This window comes from Chiloscyllium punctatum, chromosome 5 (assembly GCF_047496795.1).
Source record: "Chiloscyllium punctatum isolate Juve2018m chromosome 5, sChiPun1.3, whole genome shotgun sequence".
NCBI classification, from domain to species: Eukaryota; Metazoa; Chordata; class Chondrichthyes; order Orectolobiformes; family Hemiscylliidae; genus Chiloscyllium; species Chiloscyllium punctatum.
Window position 1 is genome coordinate 67775989 of NC_092743.1, and position 17714 is coordinate 67793702.

General features: G+C 40.3%; 1 protein-coding gene across 4 annotated transcripts in view; it reads left to right on the forward strand.

The window, feature by feature from the left end:
- Positions 1 to 17714, forward strand: part of sntg1 (syntrophin, gamma 1) — a 524044-nt gene that overhangs the window by 357069 nt on the left and 149261 nt on the right. For all 4 annotated transcript variants that reach the window (XM_072570506.1, XM_072570505.1, XM_072570504.1 and 1 more), the window contains one exon: positions 7273 to 7407. In XM_072570506.1, the coding sequence (XP_072426607.1) occupies positions 7273 to 7407 (135 nt within the window). The remainder of the gene's footprint in view (positions 1 to 7272; positions 7408 to 17714) is intronic.

Genomic DNA, 17714 nt, shown 5'->3' on the forward strand with positions numbered 1-17714 from the left:
AATAATTCTCAGTCTATTTGATTTAGTGTTGTCGCATGTACCAAGATACAGTGAAAAGTATTGTTTTTTTGTGCTGTACAGGCAGATCATATCATACAAAGTGCATCAGGTAGCAAAACAGTGTTGCAGCTGCAGAGAAGAGAGGGAGCGATAACATTAATATTTGAGAATTCCGTTCAAAAGCCTGTTCTTGAATCTGTTTGTATGTGTATTCAAGCTTTTCTGTCTTTGCCCCGAAGGAAGAGAGTGTAACTAAGGTGGGCGGGGTCCTTGATTATGTTAGCTGCTTTCCTGAGGCAGCGGGAAATATAAGCAAAATCAATTGATGAAAGGTTGATTTGCACAATGGACTGGGCTGTGTTCACCACTCTCCTGTAGTTCCTTGCATTCTTGGAAAGAGCAGTTGCCGTACCACACTGTGATGTATCTAGATAGGATACTTTCTATTGTGCATCATTGAAAATTGGTAAGAGTCTTTACATTCTGGATTAGTGGTGCTGGAAGAACACAGCAGTTCAGGCAGCATCCAAGTAGCTTCGAAATCGACGTTTCGGGCAAAAGCCCTTCATCAGGAATAAAGGCAGTGCTGATGAAGCCCTGATGAAGGGCTTTTGCCCGAAACGCCGATTTCGAAGCTACTTGGATGCTGCCTGAACTGCTGTGTTCTTCCAGGACCACTAATCCAGAATCTGGTTTCCAACATCTGCAGTCATTTTTTTACCAAGAGTCTTTACATGTCAAATTTCCTTAGCCACCTGAAGAAGTAGAGGTGTTGCTGTGCTTTTTTGGCCATTACATTAACGTGGGTGGACCAGGACAGTTTGTTGGTGATCATCACTCTCAGGATCTTGATGCATTTGACCATCTCCACCTCAGCACCATTGGCACAGACAGGGGCATGCCCTCCACTCCTCTCCACTTCCAAATGTCAATAACCAGCTCCACCATTCCACCATTGTAAATTTACTTACTAGCCTCCTGAGAGTGACCTTATCAACAGTCTTCTAAAAATCCAAATATTTCAGATCCACTGGTTTTCCTTTGTTTATGCTAAAGGAAAAATCCTCAAAAGCCCGAACAAATTTGTCAAATGTCATTTCCGCTTTCAAAATCCATATTGTCCAGTTTTATCAGTGTTTTCTATATGTTCTACTTACCTCCATATTGGACACCAGTCACCAACATCACAGGGCATGCACCATGACACCAGTCGCACATACCTCATCTAGAGACATTGGATATCCAATATATCTGCCAGCCTCCAAGAATCTCCACAGCTCATGATCCCATTACAATGTAATGCTGCTGAAAGGACACTGTGTATTCAGCGATACACACCCAGCTCATGGACGGAATTAGACAGCATTTACGGTCATTTCTTTCACTGTCATAATCTTACAGCATCCCTGCCTTGTGTTGTCTTGCCTTTTTGTGCTTTTCTCCCAAGTGATAGATATCAGGCTCATTTTATTTCTGGTTTTCCTTGCCTTACCTTCCCATAAGGGAAGGAAGCTTACCATGGTTGTCAGTAGGCATTAGTCAAGTCAAGAGGCATAACATTGTGAGATTCCAGCACAGTATGTCAGTGTCGATGTCAGCCTTCATTACGAGGGCTTGGAAGCTGTCAGCCAGCCACAACGGACAGTCAGAGGCTGTCAGGCTGTTTGTCAGACAGCCCACAGCCCATCTTGATCCTTTCGGCAGAGTTAATAGTGTTGATGGTTGGGATGGCTGGCTGCAGGTGAGGGAAGATGTTGCAGGCAATGGGGAGAATGGTAATGCATTAGCCTCAGTGGGAGGTGGGTACGAAGCAAAGATGGGTGAGTGTGAAGTATTGGAGAAAAGATGGTAGTACTAATGCTGCTAGAGTGGGGAAGTCATTGACCTTCTTTTGACAGTGCTGGGCATTCCGCCAGATAGCCAAATCTGCTTTAACCTGGGTGGCTATCTCAAATGGAAGACCAGTCGTGTCTTCCATTGCTGGTCCTGGGGGCACAAGAAGTGGCATCTCTGCACCAACTCTTTCAGCAAGATCTCCAAGTCCTTTCCCTCAAAGTGAGGCACTAATTCCCCTGTCTGCCATATCTGGAGAAAACATCAGGTACTGTGCTGGGCAGGTCCAGACTGACAGTACTTGTCGGGTACAGAATGGGCATCCCTGGGTCTCTAAAGATCAAGAATGCTGTAGAGATCTGTTACTACTGGTAGATGCGATTAACAAAAATGTATTTTAAATGAAAAAAATGCATTAAATCACTGCTACAGCTTACCGGTGAAGGGCACAAAGACTTCTATTCCTAACTCAGTGGAAGGCCAGACCTGCCAATGAGCAGGATCCAAATTTAAAAGGGAATGTTGGAAGTGGGTGAAATGGCTTTTGCGAAAATGGAGTTCCACAAAATATTGCTCATCTTTGTCTAGAGTAGCTTGAAAATTATATCAGGAAGGCTTTGGATAGGAAGAGAAAAATTTGGCTAAAAATATTCCTTTCTGACACCTTGATTTAATAAGCAGCCAGTCATTTTACAGAAGCGAAGCAGATAGCTAGCAGTTAAAATGTTCCTCCTTTTTTGGTCTTTATTCTTTGTTTTGTCACAATATATGTAACCAACTGATCACTCAGACCTAATCCAAATGCTCACAAACAAGTTTCAGCTTTGCTTCCATCTTTAACACTCTACTGCTGTCTACTCAAAGTTAAGAGACCACAAATCTCAGAATTACTATCAACATAAAATGTTGGCAATAAAAGGTGTTGTAGTGGCTGAACTTTAATGAAGTTTTACAAGAGTATTTGTTAGTATAATATCTCAAAGACCTAACATTTTTAACAAAATATCTCCTTTCCAGCACACTTAAAATTTGAAGAAGGGTGATTTCAGATTGGAAATTTTAATTCTGTTTCACTATCCAAATACTAGCAGGTGAACTGAATATCTCCAGCACTTTCTGTTTCTATTTGAGATTTCCAACATCTTTATTATTTTGCTTTTACTCATGTTCCACACTATCAAACTGAACAGTTATCATGGCATTTTTAAAATTTTTACGCCATGCAGATGTAAAACATTTCAGTTTTTGTTTAAACCTGATGTGGTTTTGTAAAATTCACTGCCAACATAACCATTTTTTCCCTTGCTGGATTGTGGATATACAGAAAAAATACAAATCAACGATGATTGTATTTGCCAGTGTTGCCTTACATTTAAACTGGGCAAGTATTTGTTTTCTCATAATGATTTCCTTAAGTGACTCTAAATGTCTTGGGCTTTGGCAAGATAAGTCATAGAATCTGACAAGACATTAAGCAAGGCCAATCTTGATGTTGAGATCATCTCACAGCATTTTGCAGGCTTTTCTCAAGCAGAGATTCTCATTAAGGAGTAGTGCATTCCCAATTGATGCTCATTGTTACTTGTCAAATGTCTTGCTAACATTCCACTCATCATATGTTGTGATCCTATGAAACTAACCATACAAACGAACCATAGGAAAAACTCAGCACAGAAACCATAACTGATTCTGTGCGTTCAACTTGCTGCTTATTCCAAAAGACCTCTGTGTCAGACACCAGATACCAATATTTCAGGCATGCTTCGGCACATGTACCCGACATCCACAGACATTAGCATTCAATATTTCTGTCAGACTCTATAAACACACATGGCACATGTCTGATCCATTTATTGGATGCTTCTGTGCTTCAACCATGCACCTGTAATGATCATTGTAATGCTGCTGCAAGGAGGCTTTGTACTCATGGACTGAACTAGCCTGCATCTCCATGCTCTTTGTTCACTGTGATAGTGGTCACTCACTCTAATGTTGCCCAGAAGCTTGCAGCATCCATGACTTGCATTGCCCTTTATTTTATTTGTGTATTTCTGCTGTTTTGCTGTGCCATATAGCAAAGACACAAACTTTCAGTTGATGTCAGCAAGTCTCAGTCAGGTGAAGAGGGGTAACCTTTACTCAGGGATTCCCAATACAATAAGTCAAGGGCAGCCTCCAAAAACAGTTCAGACCCTCATGGGGCCATTACAGTCAGGATCCTCTGTTCATGACTAGATGAGGGGCTAACTGACGGTTAGCTTACCACCAGTCATAATTCTTTCTGCCCTTCTATGGACTACTTTGCACCTGGAATGAGAGAGATGCAGGTATTGAAGGTAAAAGAGGTGACACACCTATAACTGATGATACAGGTGTGAGGGTGTGCTGAATGCGTGAGTAGGCAGTTTAATTAATCTTTTGGAATTCTATGAAGACATTATGACCACCGTGGACAACGGGGACCCAGTAGATGTGGTGTACTTAGATTTCCAAAAGGCTTTAGACAAGGTTCTACACAAGAGGCTGCTGCATAAGATGGTATTATGCATAAAATATTAGCATGGATAGAAGAGTGGTTGACCAAAGGGATGCAAAGAGTGGGGAAAAATGAGTGCTATTCTGGTTGGCAATCAATAATTAGTGGTGTGTCTCAGAAAACAGTGTTCGAATAACAATTACTCATAATTTACATTGATGATTTGGAATTGGGGACCATGTGTAGTGTGTCAAAGTTTGGAGATGACACAAAGATGAGTGGCAGAGCAAAGTGTGCAGAGGACTGAAACTTTGCAGAGAAACAAAGATACTTTAAGTGAGTGGGCAAAGAACTGGCAAATGGAATACAATGTTAATAATGTACAGTCATCCGTTTTGGTAGGAGTAACAGTAAAATGGACTACTACTTGAATGGTAAAAGTTGCAACATGCTGCGATGCAGAGGGACCTGGTGTCCTTGTGCATGAATCACAGAAGGTTGGTCTGCAGGTGCAACAGGTAATTAGGAAGGCAAATGGAATTTTGTTCTTCATTGCTGAAGGGATTGAATTTAAAAGCAGGGAGGTTAGTTACAGCTGTGCAGGGTGTTGGTGAGGCCACATCTGGAGTACTGCGTGCAGTTTTGGTTTCCTTGCTTGAGAAAGAATGTACTGGCACTGGAGGGGATGCAGAGGAGGTTCATGAGGATGATTCCAGAGTTGAGGGGGTTGGCGTATGAGGATAGACTGAGTAGACTGGGGTTATATTCATTGGAATTTAGAAGAATGAAGGGGGATCTTAGAGAAACATATAAAGTTATGAAGGGAATAGATAATGTAGAAGTAGAGAGGATGTTTCCACTGGCAGATGAAACTAAGACAAGAGGGCATAGCCTCAAGATTAGAGGGAGCAGATTTAGGACTGAATGGAGAAGGAACTACTTCACCCAGAGGGTTGTGAATCTGTGGAATTCCCTGTCCTGTGAAGTATTTGATGCTACTTAAGTAAATGCTTTTAAAGCTAAGACAGATTTTTTTTGAACAATAAGGTGATAAGGAGTTATGTTGAGAGGATGCATAAGTGAAGCTGAGGACATGAAAAGATCAGCCTTGATCTTATTGAATGGCAGAGCAGACTCGAAGGGCCGGATAGCCGTCTCCTGCTCCTGATTCTTATGTTCTTAAAGTGGTATTTGTTACCTTTTGAGATGGATAAGGATAAGTGGAGATGATGTTGCAGGTATTAGTGAAAGTGATAGAGGGGGAGCTTTGGTGTAGAGATAGAGTGAATGTATCAGAGGGAACTTATACTGGCAGAGTAGAAAGGGGCATTGTCCTTCTTCCTATAGTGCTGGCTATTCCTCCAGATGGCTAAGACTACTTTCACCCAAATGAAAATGCAAACAAGATTGGCATGGTCAGTTGTTGTGGCCTCCACTGCTGGACTTTGGAGAGGGGGTGTTGGTGTTGGTGAATTTTGCCAGTGCATTACCCCAGTTAGCAGAACCTCCAGGATCATGACCACATAGTGGGGTGCTGGCTCCCTCTGTTGCCACATCTGGGGCAAATTTTGGAGTATGTAAGGGGTAGCTTGAGACTGAGAATGTTTGTCAGAATGCACATTATGCAGTTAATTATGTTGCTGACACTAGGGATGTTGGTCAATTCAGGGAGCACCAATGAGTGGTGAGGTGTTCTTGGAAGATAGTGGGAGGAATCAATCAGATGTGACTCTCACCATGAGGGCTGAAACACCAATTGATGTGCGAGTTTGGTAAGACACAGAGAAAATACACTCACCCTCAGTGAGAAAGAATCATTTCACCAAACTTGGTGCAACTTGCATTTTACTAAAAATCCAGGAGACTCAGCTTTTTATCTTTGACCAGCAATTATGGCACCCAACATATCTACAATCCACGTGCAACTACCTGGCAAGAATGTAAAGCATTGGAGCAGCCAAAAGCTTAACAAAATAAAGTTTCAGTCTGTCAGCAGAGATTATTGGTGAGTTTCCAATGCTTATCCAACTACAGTGATCTTACATATGGAAGTATCTGAATCTGAATTCTAGCTCACATGATAGCTTACCTTGGGTGTATGCATAAAATGCTAAGGATTAGCTTGAATAAGACCTTACATGAACATTTCTGGTTGGACTTTCATAGTTCAAAACTTCCCTTGTCAGGTGCTGACTTTAAACAAACCCTGCTTACCTCCCTTCAACAAAAGGAGATAATCCTTAGCTGTAATTAGACAACTAATAAACATTGGTCTGAGCTCACACTGGACAAACAGTACATATCAGGAGTTACTCATTAAAACACAGTGAGTAAGGTAACACCACAAAACATGAAAGATATTTTCCAGTATCTCTTTGACATTACAGAATGCCAGTCACACCAATGAATGATATAGATCTTAAGCAGCAGCTGTTTGACTTTCCTCAATGTACTTCTGCTAGGCATGAATCCTAGATATATTGAAGCATGGTTTTCATAAGCAGCCTCCAGGCTATACCTGCTGATAACTGTCATCCCAAGCTTCAGAATTTACTAATTGGATGTACAACAAACATCTGCTTTCAATATGATGGAAGAACTTCATCCGGGATAATTTGCAAGTGGCAGCCACCTTTGAGCCTTAATTTTGCAGCAGAGTCTCCATTCTCTAACTGAACCAGCTTTTATGGATAAAATCTTGTTTTTTTTTGTTGCTGACGCAGCTGAACATGTTAAAATCTGTTTTGTGTAGGGAGGTATATATTTCAGTCATAGTGCTCAATATCTTTTTGAAGCCTTTATAATCTGTTTTATTTTATACACCTTATGCATTAAACATTAGTGTTAAAATGAAAATTTCTGCCTGTAGTGATTTGAAACATGAATTCAGAAAGTAAACTGATTGTTTTATTTGTAAGAAATATGTCAATTGTGCTTACATTGGTCCAATCTTTTATTGCAAGACAAAAATAGGAATTTGTTTGCTCCAAGATGGAAGTCGAGAACCTTTTGAAGTGCGATTGCACTTAGCAAAGGACATTTTAACAATTCAGGAGCAAGATGTCATTTGTGTCTCTAGTGAAGCTTTCTACTCAAGTGTAAGTAATGTTCCTTTGCTTCAAAATATTAATAACTAAATTTGTTGTTTCAATTGCATGACAGTCACTTTTTGTGTTTATATAGTAATTTTACTTCTATTATGTGGTGTTTGCCTTTTATGATTTTGTGTCCACCATATCATGCAGCAAATATTTTGGTCCATGGTGTGATTTTTTTTTTAATTTTCAGAAGTGTAAACATAAGAAATGCTTTTGGGATACATATAACATATCCTTGTGCCTGGTGGAAACTTGGAGAATAAGGCGCAGCATGTGTGAAAATGACAACCAGCATGCATCAGCACAAGATATCAAATGCATGGCATATTCAAATGACATTGATAAATGTCAATGTGAGCTTTACATTTGTTAATTGAAAGAGATGTTTTGTTCATTAAAGATTAAATACAAATTAGCATTCTGCCTTCTGCCAGTCTTCATCTGTGTATGGAATTCTTCTCCAGTGCTTGACTCGCTTTCATAATAGGTTTACTGATCTGGACATCAAAGCTTCTTTTGAAGTACAGAAGAAACTGAACAAGGTTTGAAAGATAGGATCAAGACACGGCACTAAAGAAAGAAATTACCATTATTTTAGAGAAAATTTTGAGATATTCCAAGTGTTAAATTGGGCTGTTCAGTGCTTGCTTTTCAAATATTACATAGCCAACTAGACCCCATAAATGGGGTCTGGTGCACACTTTCATTAGAAAGTATATTGGTTGCGATGTTTGGTGCAAGGGTTTAGATCCACATACTTAACTATCGTTAGCGTATGCCTAGCAGGCAGATCATGACTCCAATTCTTATGTAATGCTGATTTGATGCTGGTGTTTCCATTTTCCAACTAAACATTCCAGCCAGTATGCTGAACACCAAACATCTATAGTTCATAATCTTTATATTTGTGGCTTACTTTAGGCTGTTGTTGGATACAATGCATTTCATTTTCAGTGCGCTGCTGCAAAAGGGATATCATTAATAGATGCTTTCCCAAGAGGAACAGTTTTGTCTCAGGCCTTCTTGTCAGGGGTAAGCATGTCAAGTGAGCTCAAAGATTTTCACAGATTGCATTCCTGGCATCCTCATGGTGCAGGTTGTCATTGATTGCATGCATCTCATGTGAATTTGGCCATTTTCATGAACAAAAGGGTGTCCCGCTCCCTAAAACATAGGCAGAGGATCAATATCCTAACAACAGGTTTTCTCTCTGACAATGCTGTCAATCTTTGAGTCACCACACTGGGTTTAATCTTGGACACAGGACAGAAAGATTACAACCTGTTCATTATGAGCAAACAGCCTTTGCTAGCAGCTATCAGAAAATAAACTGAGGAGGACAAAACTGCGGTAGAGGTAGAGGGAGATGAAGGATCACTACAGTGTAGGAAATCTTCTCTGACCCAGATCCTAGATAGTTTAGTGATTCATGGAACAATACCTGTTAGATTATAACCTGGTGTTGTGTGATTTTTAACTTAGAACAATACCAGAAGTTTTAATTAACCTTCTCACTATCCCAGACTTCCTTCCTTCCTTTTACAGAACCAAAAATTAAATCCACAGTAACATGGCTGAAAGGCAACAGAAATGGCACTAGTGGTCTGTCAAGAGTCTGGGCTTGAACATTGGGAGTGGACAGCAGTTTCTTATTCTGTGGAGTCACTGCCACTTGCACCTCACCAATCCTACTGATCTCTTGGAGGATAGATTAATAGGCAGCTGTGATGCCCTTTACACTCTTTTAAATAGTATCTTGAAAAGTAGTCAAAGCTTCTATATAAATTTTATAGAATATGTAGCGCAGAGACAAGTCATTCAGTCCAACCAGTTCGAGTCAGCATTTGTCCTTCGCCTGTGCCTCCTCCTGACTTTCATGTAAGAACACAAGAACCAGGAGCAGGAAAAGGAAATCCAACCCACCTAATATGCTCCAACATTCAATGAGATCATGGCTAATCTGATTGTGGCCTCATTAATTTTTCCCTCTCTGCCTTCCCTAACCTTTAATTAAAGGTTAAATCAAAATCTACTTGACTCAGCCTTGAATATATCCAATGATCCACAGGCCAATGCATCTGAGGAAAAGAATTCTACAGATTAATGACTCTCAGAGAGAAAATAGTTTTCCTCAGAGTCTTAAATGGAAAGCCTCTAATTTTAACTGTTTCGCCTTGATGTAGTACACCCCATCAGGATTTTCTAAACTCTTAGCAATGTAATCCATTATTCCTTTCTCCCTCATTTTCTTACCTAGCCTTCCATTATAGAGGCATTCATATTATTTATTTCAACCATTCCATGCAGTAGTAAGTTTTATGTTCTCACCATTCTATGACCAATGACACTTCTTCCAGATGTAACTGCCTTGATGCCCCATTGCTTGAACTTCCACAAAAGTGGAAACAATTTCTCTTGGTCTGAATTTATAAATGCATGACTTTTGAATGAGGTAGAATCTCAATGTCAATGTCCATTCTTTTAAAACCTTTCATGAATTTAAATACCTAAAGTGGGTCACAGCTCCATTTTATATTCCAAATTAATAACCATGCATTTCTCTTTCTATCCTTGAAAAAAAATACTTTCCACTGGACAGTATTGTTTTCATAATACAGCAACTGGAATTGAAGACAGCACGTCAAGTGCAGACTGATCAAGGTTTGATACAAGTTTAGCATAAAGTCTCTACTTTTCAGATCCATCCTTCTAGAGATAATCCCTTATGCTTTGTTTGCTTTCATTAATGTCTTCATTAATCTGCGTTACTATTTTAATTGTTTAGATTTTTAGGTTTAGATTTTCTCAAGTTTTCTCAAGTCAACTATTTAGGTTTTCTCAAGTAATTTTGGGCTTTCTTATTTTTCTTTAAAAGAAAATAATCTATGCTGAAATTTATTTGCCAATTCCTTATTATCTTCAGGTGAATTGTAGCAGTCAGTCCTGAGGCGGACTATCCTTTGCAGTTTTGTGTTACCTACATTTTGAAATATTAAATCATGAAAATCCCCCATGATTATTGTCCTGTCTTTTATTGATTTCCTTAAATTGCTTGTATATTTCTTCCTCCACTATTATTAGGGTGTCTGTAGACTATCTCCATTAGTGTGAGTGAGCCTTTATTACCTTTTATCTTTATCCACTTGGATTCTATTTCTGTCTTACTGATAGTTGCACCAAATCTTTTGATTGTCATATTATATAATGTACAGATATGGCACCACCCTCATTTTTCCCCCCTATCCATCTTAAATGTGTTTTATTCTAATGTTTAATTTTCAATTTGATTTTTTTCTGACTATGTAGCTGGTTTCTCAAAATATACTATGACCTGCAGTTTCACTATTTTATTGCAGACATTCACAATTCTATAGTCATATTAACTCATTTTTAATTGCACCTTCTCCCTTGATGTTTATTAGTTCTTTACATTCCCATTTTATAACTATGGTCACCTTACCATTGATGTCCTCTCTTAGATTAATCTTTCAAGTTCTTACTTGCTCTTTCATTTGTATTTATGCTTATTTGTTTCTTGTAGGTCCCTCTCCACTTTCTTTCTTCTGCACATTTCTCTTATTTTCCATCTTCTCATTTACTCTTTATGCTGGGACATGAGTCCTACTCAGCTTCACGTGGAGCCGTAGCACCAGGGAGGCAATTTACCACCCTGAAGTCTCATTTGGAGCCACAGAAATTCCTATCTATTCTCTTCACTAATGAATCCCACAGCACTATAGCCCTGCCACTCTTCTTCCTTCCCTCATGTGCAACAGAGCTACTCAAGGTGCCATGTACCTAGTTCCTGCTGTTATCCCTGAGAATTCATCACCCCTAACAATATTTTTTTTAAAATACATCTGTTAGAGAGAGTGGTCTTCTGCAACACCTGCCTTCCCCTGCTCTGCCTGATCATCACCAAGCCCTTTCTGCACACTCAGACCTTGCATGAAGTGGGAGCACCCCACTGAATGTGCTGTCGATAATAAGCACAGCATCTTCGGTGCCCCATTGTGAGTCCACCCACAATGCCAGCTCCTAAATGTGGTTAGCCAATAGCTACAGATAATTTTTTAAAATATTGTATCCAGTATCCCTAAAGATTAGCAGTGAAATGCTCCTTCTGTGCTATCTTGGCAATCATAGACATAATCTCCATGATTTCACACAAAGCACAAGAAGAGCATATCATGGATGCAAGCTCTGCTGTCATGACTTCTCTTTAGTTTAGGCTAATTTGTTACTCCCTTTGAAGAATACTATTTGTGCTTTAGGTATGTTTTTCCCACTCCAAACACTCCCACTACATTCCAATGTCCCTACCTTATTTTGTTTAAGCTAATACATGGTAACTGTTTAATTATTACTACTCCAGATGCTTTCTGATTTAGAGTTACTTTAAAAAGGTCACCCCATCAAACTATCTCATCGAGTTCACTATTTCCCATTTGTGTCACTTTTATACAGAGTTCTTCCAGTCTGCTACTAGCAAAGTAGACTTCTGCACACTCCTCATAGAGCATAGAACATTATAGTGCAGTCCAGGCCCTTCAGCCCTCAATGTTATGCCATCCTGTGAAATTAATCTGATGCCCATCTAACCTATATTGTTCAATTATTATCCATATGTATGTCCAATGCCAACTTAAATGCCCTTAATGTTGGCAAGTCTACTAGTGTTGCAGGCAGCCCATTCCATGCCCCTACTATTCTCTGAGTAAAGAAACTATCCTTGATATCTGTCCTAAATCTATCACTCCCCCCCAATTTAAAGCTGTGTCCCCTCATGTTAGCCTTCACCATCTGTGGAAAAAAGCTCCACCCTATCTAACCCTCTGATTATCTTATACGTCTCGATTAAGTCACCTCTCAACCTTCTTTCCAATGAAAACAGCCTCAGTTCCTTCAGCCTTTCCTCGTAAAACCTTTCTTCCATACCAGGCAAGATCCTAGTAAATCTCCTCTGAACCCTTTCCAAAGTTTCCACATCCTTCCTCTAATGTGGTGACCAGAACTGCACACAATACTCCAGGTGCGGCCTTACCAGTGTCTTGTACAGCTGAAGCATGACCTCATTGTTCCGAAACACAATCCCCCTACCAACAAACACCAATACACCATGTGCCTTCTTAACAACCTTATCAACTTGGGTCGGAACTTTCATGGATTTATGCACCTGGACACTGAGATCTCTCTTTTCATTTACACTGCCTAGAATTTTACAATTATCCTAGTACTCTGCATTCCTGTTACTACGTACAGTTCTGGTCACCGCATAATAAGAAGGATGTAGAAGCTTTGGAAAGGGTGCAGAGGAGATTTACTAGGATGTTGCCTGGTATGGAAGGAATGTCTTATGAGGAAAGGCTGAGGGCCTTGAGGCTGTTCTCGTTAAAGAGAAGAAGGTTGAGAGGTAACTTAATAGAGACAAACAAGATAATCAGAGGGTTAATTAGGGTGGACAGGGAAGCCTTTTTCCAAGTATGGGGACAGCAAACACAAGGGGACACAACTTTAAAGCGAGGGGAGATAGGGAGAAGACAGATGTCAGAGGTAGTTTCTTTACTCAGAGAAGAGTAAGGGTATGGAATGCTTTGCCTGCAACGGTAGTAGATTCGCCAAGTTTAAGTGCATTTAAGACGTCATTGGACAGGCATATGGATGTACATGGAATAGTGTAGGTGGGATGGGCTTCAGATTAGTATGACAGGGCGGCGCAACATCGAGGGCCGAAGGGCCTGTACTGCGCTGTAATGTTCTATGTTCTTTCTAAGTGAACTACCTCACACTTTTCCGCATTAAATTGTATTTGTCACTTCGCAGCCCAGCTCTGCATCTTATCTATGTCCCTCTGTAACCCACAACATGCTTCAGCACTATCCATAACTCTGCTTACCTTAGCGCCATCCACAAATTTACTAACCCATTCTTCTACATCCATATCCAGATCATTTATGAAAATGACAAACAGCAGTGGCCCCAAAACAGATCTTTGCGGCACACCACTAGTAACTCAGCTCCAAGTTGAACATTTCCCATCAACCACCACCCTCTGTCTTCTTTCAGCTAGCCAATTTCTGTTCCAAACTGCTAAATCACCTTCAATCCTGAAACTCCATATTTTGTGCAATAGCCTACCATATGAACCTTACCAAATACCTTACTGAAGTCCATGTACACCACATGAACAGCTTTACCTTCATCCACTTGTTTTGTCACCTTCTTGAAGAACTCAATCAGGTTAATGAGGCACAACCTACCCTTCACAAAACCGTGTTGACTATCCCTAATCAAATTATTCCTTTCTAGATGAGTATAAATCCTACCTCTTATAACCTTTTCCAACACCTTACCCACAACCGAAGTAAGGCTCACTGGCCTATAATTACCAGGGTTGTCCCGACTCCCCTTCTTAAACAAGGGATCAACATTTGCTATCCACCAGTCTTTTGGCAGTATTCTTGTCAACAATGATGACATATAAATCAAAGCCAAATGCTCTGCAGTCTCCTCCCTGGCTTCCCAGAGAATCTGAGGATAAATACCATCCAGCCCAGGGATCTTAGCAATTTTGGAAGATCTGAAAATAGATAAAACCTCCTCTTTGTCAACTGCAATCCCATCTAATCTAGTAGCCAGTATTTCCATATTCTCACTAACATTGCCCCATCCCAGTGTGAAAACTGAGGAAAAGTATTCATTTATCCCTTCCCCTATGTCCTCAGAATCGACACACAACATCCCATTACTATCTTTGATTGACCCTAATCTTACTCTAGTCATTCTTTTATTCCTGATATACCTGTAGAAGGCCTTAGGGTTTTCCTTGATCTTTTCCGCCAACAACTTCTCATGTCCCTTTCTGGCTCTTCTTAGCCCTCACTTTAGATCTTTTCTCGCTAACTTATAACTCTAAAGCCCCCTAACTGAGCTTTCACGCCTCATCCTCACGTAAGTCTTCTTCTTTCTCTTGACAAGAGCTTCAAATACTTGAGTAAACCAAGGCTCCCTCTCGACAGCTACCTCCCTGCCTAATAGGGATATACTTATCAAGGACCCGCAGTAGCTGTTCCTTGAATAAGCTCCACATTTCAAGCGTGTCCATCCCCTGCAGTTTCCTTTCCCGTCCTATGCATCGTAAATCTTGCCTAATCACATCAATATTGCCTTTCCCCCAGTTATATTCCCTTCACTGCGGTATATACCTGTCCCTGCCCATTGCTATTGTAAACATAACTGAACTTTGGTCACTATCACCAAAGTGCTCACCTACCTCCAAATCTAACACCTGGCCAGGTTCATTCTCCAGTACCAATTCCAATATGGCCCGAATACATAATGTGTCAGGAAATCCTCCTGCACACATTGAACAAAAACTGACCCATTTAAACTACTTGAACTATAGTATTCCCGGTCAATACTGGGGAAATTAAAGTCCTCCATAGCAGCTACTCTGTTACTCTTGCTCCTATCGCGAATCATCTTTGCTATGCTTTCCTCTACATCCTTGGAACAATTCAGAGGCCTATAGAAAACTCCCAACAGGGTGACCTCTCCTTTCCTGGTTCTAACCTCAGCCCAAACTACCTCAGTGGATGAGTCCTCAAACATTATCTCAGCTGCTGTAAAACTATCCTTGATTAACAATGCCAATCCCCCCTATCCTTTACCATATTCTCTGTTCTTACTCATAGAATCATAGGAGTCCTACAGTGCAGAGAGAGAGGCCATTTGGCACATCCAGTCTACATCAACACTCCAAAGAGCATCCCACCCACACCTAGCCCCCTAACCTACCTCCATTGTCTTACATTGATCACCTAGCCTGCACATCCCTGGACCCTACGGGACGATTTAGCATGGCCAATCCACTTAACCTGTCCATCTTTGGACTGTCAAAGGAGCTGGAGCATCAGCAGAAACCCACGCAGACATGGGAAGAACATGTAAACTCCACACAGATAGTCACCCAAGACTGGAAGCAAACCCGGATTGCTGGCACTGTGAGGCAGCAGTGCTTAACACTGAGCCACCGTGCTGACCTATTCCTGTATCTACCAGGGCTAACACAGCTAGCCTGAATGTTACAGGGCAATTTAACATGACTAATCCACCCAACCTGTGGGAGGAAACCAGAGAATCCTGGCAGAAACTCACACAGACACAAGAAGAACATGCAAACTCCAGAGAAACAGACAGTCATCCGAGATTAGAATTGAAGCAATGCTAACTACTATGCCACCTTGCAGCGTTCTTCTCTCCAAGGAGAACAGTCCCAACCTATCCAATATATCCTCATAACTTAAGTTTCTCATCCCTGAAACCACTCTTGTAAACATCTTTTGTACTCTCTGTCATGTGTTTACATCCTTCCTATAGTGTGGCATCAAGGACTGTACACAATATTCAGGCTGATGCCTGGCAAAAGTGTCCAGCAGAAGTTTAGCATATCTTCCTTACTTTTCTACTCGGTGCAACATTAATAAACCTCGGGATAGCATGTTTCATTAACTGTTCTTTTCATCTGTCTTCCATCTTCAATAATCTATACACACACACACACACACACACACACACACACCTCTGCTCCTAGACCATCATGTGTATTGTACCTCTTATTTTATATTGCCTGTCCATGTTCTTCATACCAAAATGCATCTCCTCATGCTACTCTGCATTGAACTTTAGCTGCCATGTATCGCCCACTCCACCAAATTGGCAATATCCTTTTGAGTTCAATCCCATCCAGTTCAGTTTGCAATACTTCTAAGTTTCATATAATGTACAAACTTTGAAACTGTTCCCTCCAGTCCAAGATCTAGATCATTAATATACAATCGGGAAGTGCAAGGGTGCCCATGCCAACCACTGGACTCCACTACAAACACCATTTCCTTCAGTGCAGAAAAATCCATTGAACGTTACTCTTTCCTATTACTCAGCCAGCTTTGTACCTAGGAGACTATCTTCTCTTATTCCAAAGGCTTTTTTTTTTACACCAGCCTGTTGCATGGCATTATATCAAATTATATCAATTTTATTTTCAAAATCCATATCACATCACATCAACAGCATCACTCTTATTGAGCCTCTTATTTTCACAAAAATCCAGCGAGTTAATTAAACAGTTTACTCATCAGGAATCCATGCTGGCTTTTCTTAATCAACCTGGTTTTTATCATGTGACTACTAATTTCATACTGAATAAATGCTTCTGGAAGTTTCTGTACTGCTGAAGTTCAAATGACTCATTTGTAATTGCTGGACTTATCCTTTTTTTGAACAAGAACATGCTGTGTGCAATTCTCCAGTGTTCTAGCACTTCTCTCACAGCTAGAGAAGTCTGAAAGTTAATGGGCAGTCCCCCTGCAGTATTTGTTCTCTCTTCCTTCTATATCCGTTGATGCAATCATCTAGTTCCAGTGCCTTGTTCATCATTCTCATACTGAAATGATATTCTCTGGAATCACTGTCTCTCTTTCCAGCATATGTTATGAAATTTTATATCTTTGTATAATAGTAATAATATGCTCACCATGTGGTCGATGATATATTGAATGGAATGATTCATATTCACCGTAAACTGCAAGTGACAAGTACAGTAAAATGCTGTGAAAAGATTCTACTATCACCACAATCAGATGCCATTTTGAATAGTTTAAGAATAAAAAAAACCTGAAAGAAAGTCTATCTTCATTCCACCATGAGCCCTGAAGCTGACACACTAGACATATGACACAGCCCTCCTCCACAACCTCACCTCCAAAATAAATTTGATCAATGTATTCCATGAACTATTACTTCCAAACTGCTTTGCCTGTTGATTTGTCTAATTTATGTATTTCTAAGATTACTGCATCCCATTTTAGAAACATGAAAAATCGGAGCAGGGGTAGGTCCCTTGAGCCTCTTCTGCCATTCGATATGATCATGGCTGATCATCCAGCTGGGTATATTGTTCTTCCTTTCTTCCAATATCTGTTGATCTTTTTAACCCCAAGAGTGATATCTGACATCCCCTCAAAAACATAGTGTTTTGGCCTCAATGGCTTTTGTAACAGAGAATTTTAGAGGCTCATCATTCTCTGAATAAAGAAATTTCTCCTCAGTTCAGTCCTACATGGCTGACCCCATGCCCTTAAATTGTGGCCCCAGACATTGAAAACCTCCTCATACAAGCTCTGCTTATTTCTTGTTTAACATTCTGTTCAACTGCATTGCAACTGTTAACAGAGGCAGGATGGATCAGGGGAAAGCTAAAAGCTACTTTTGCTAATGTTTTCTGACACTTATGCATTATAACCTTG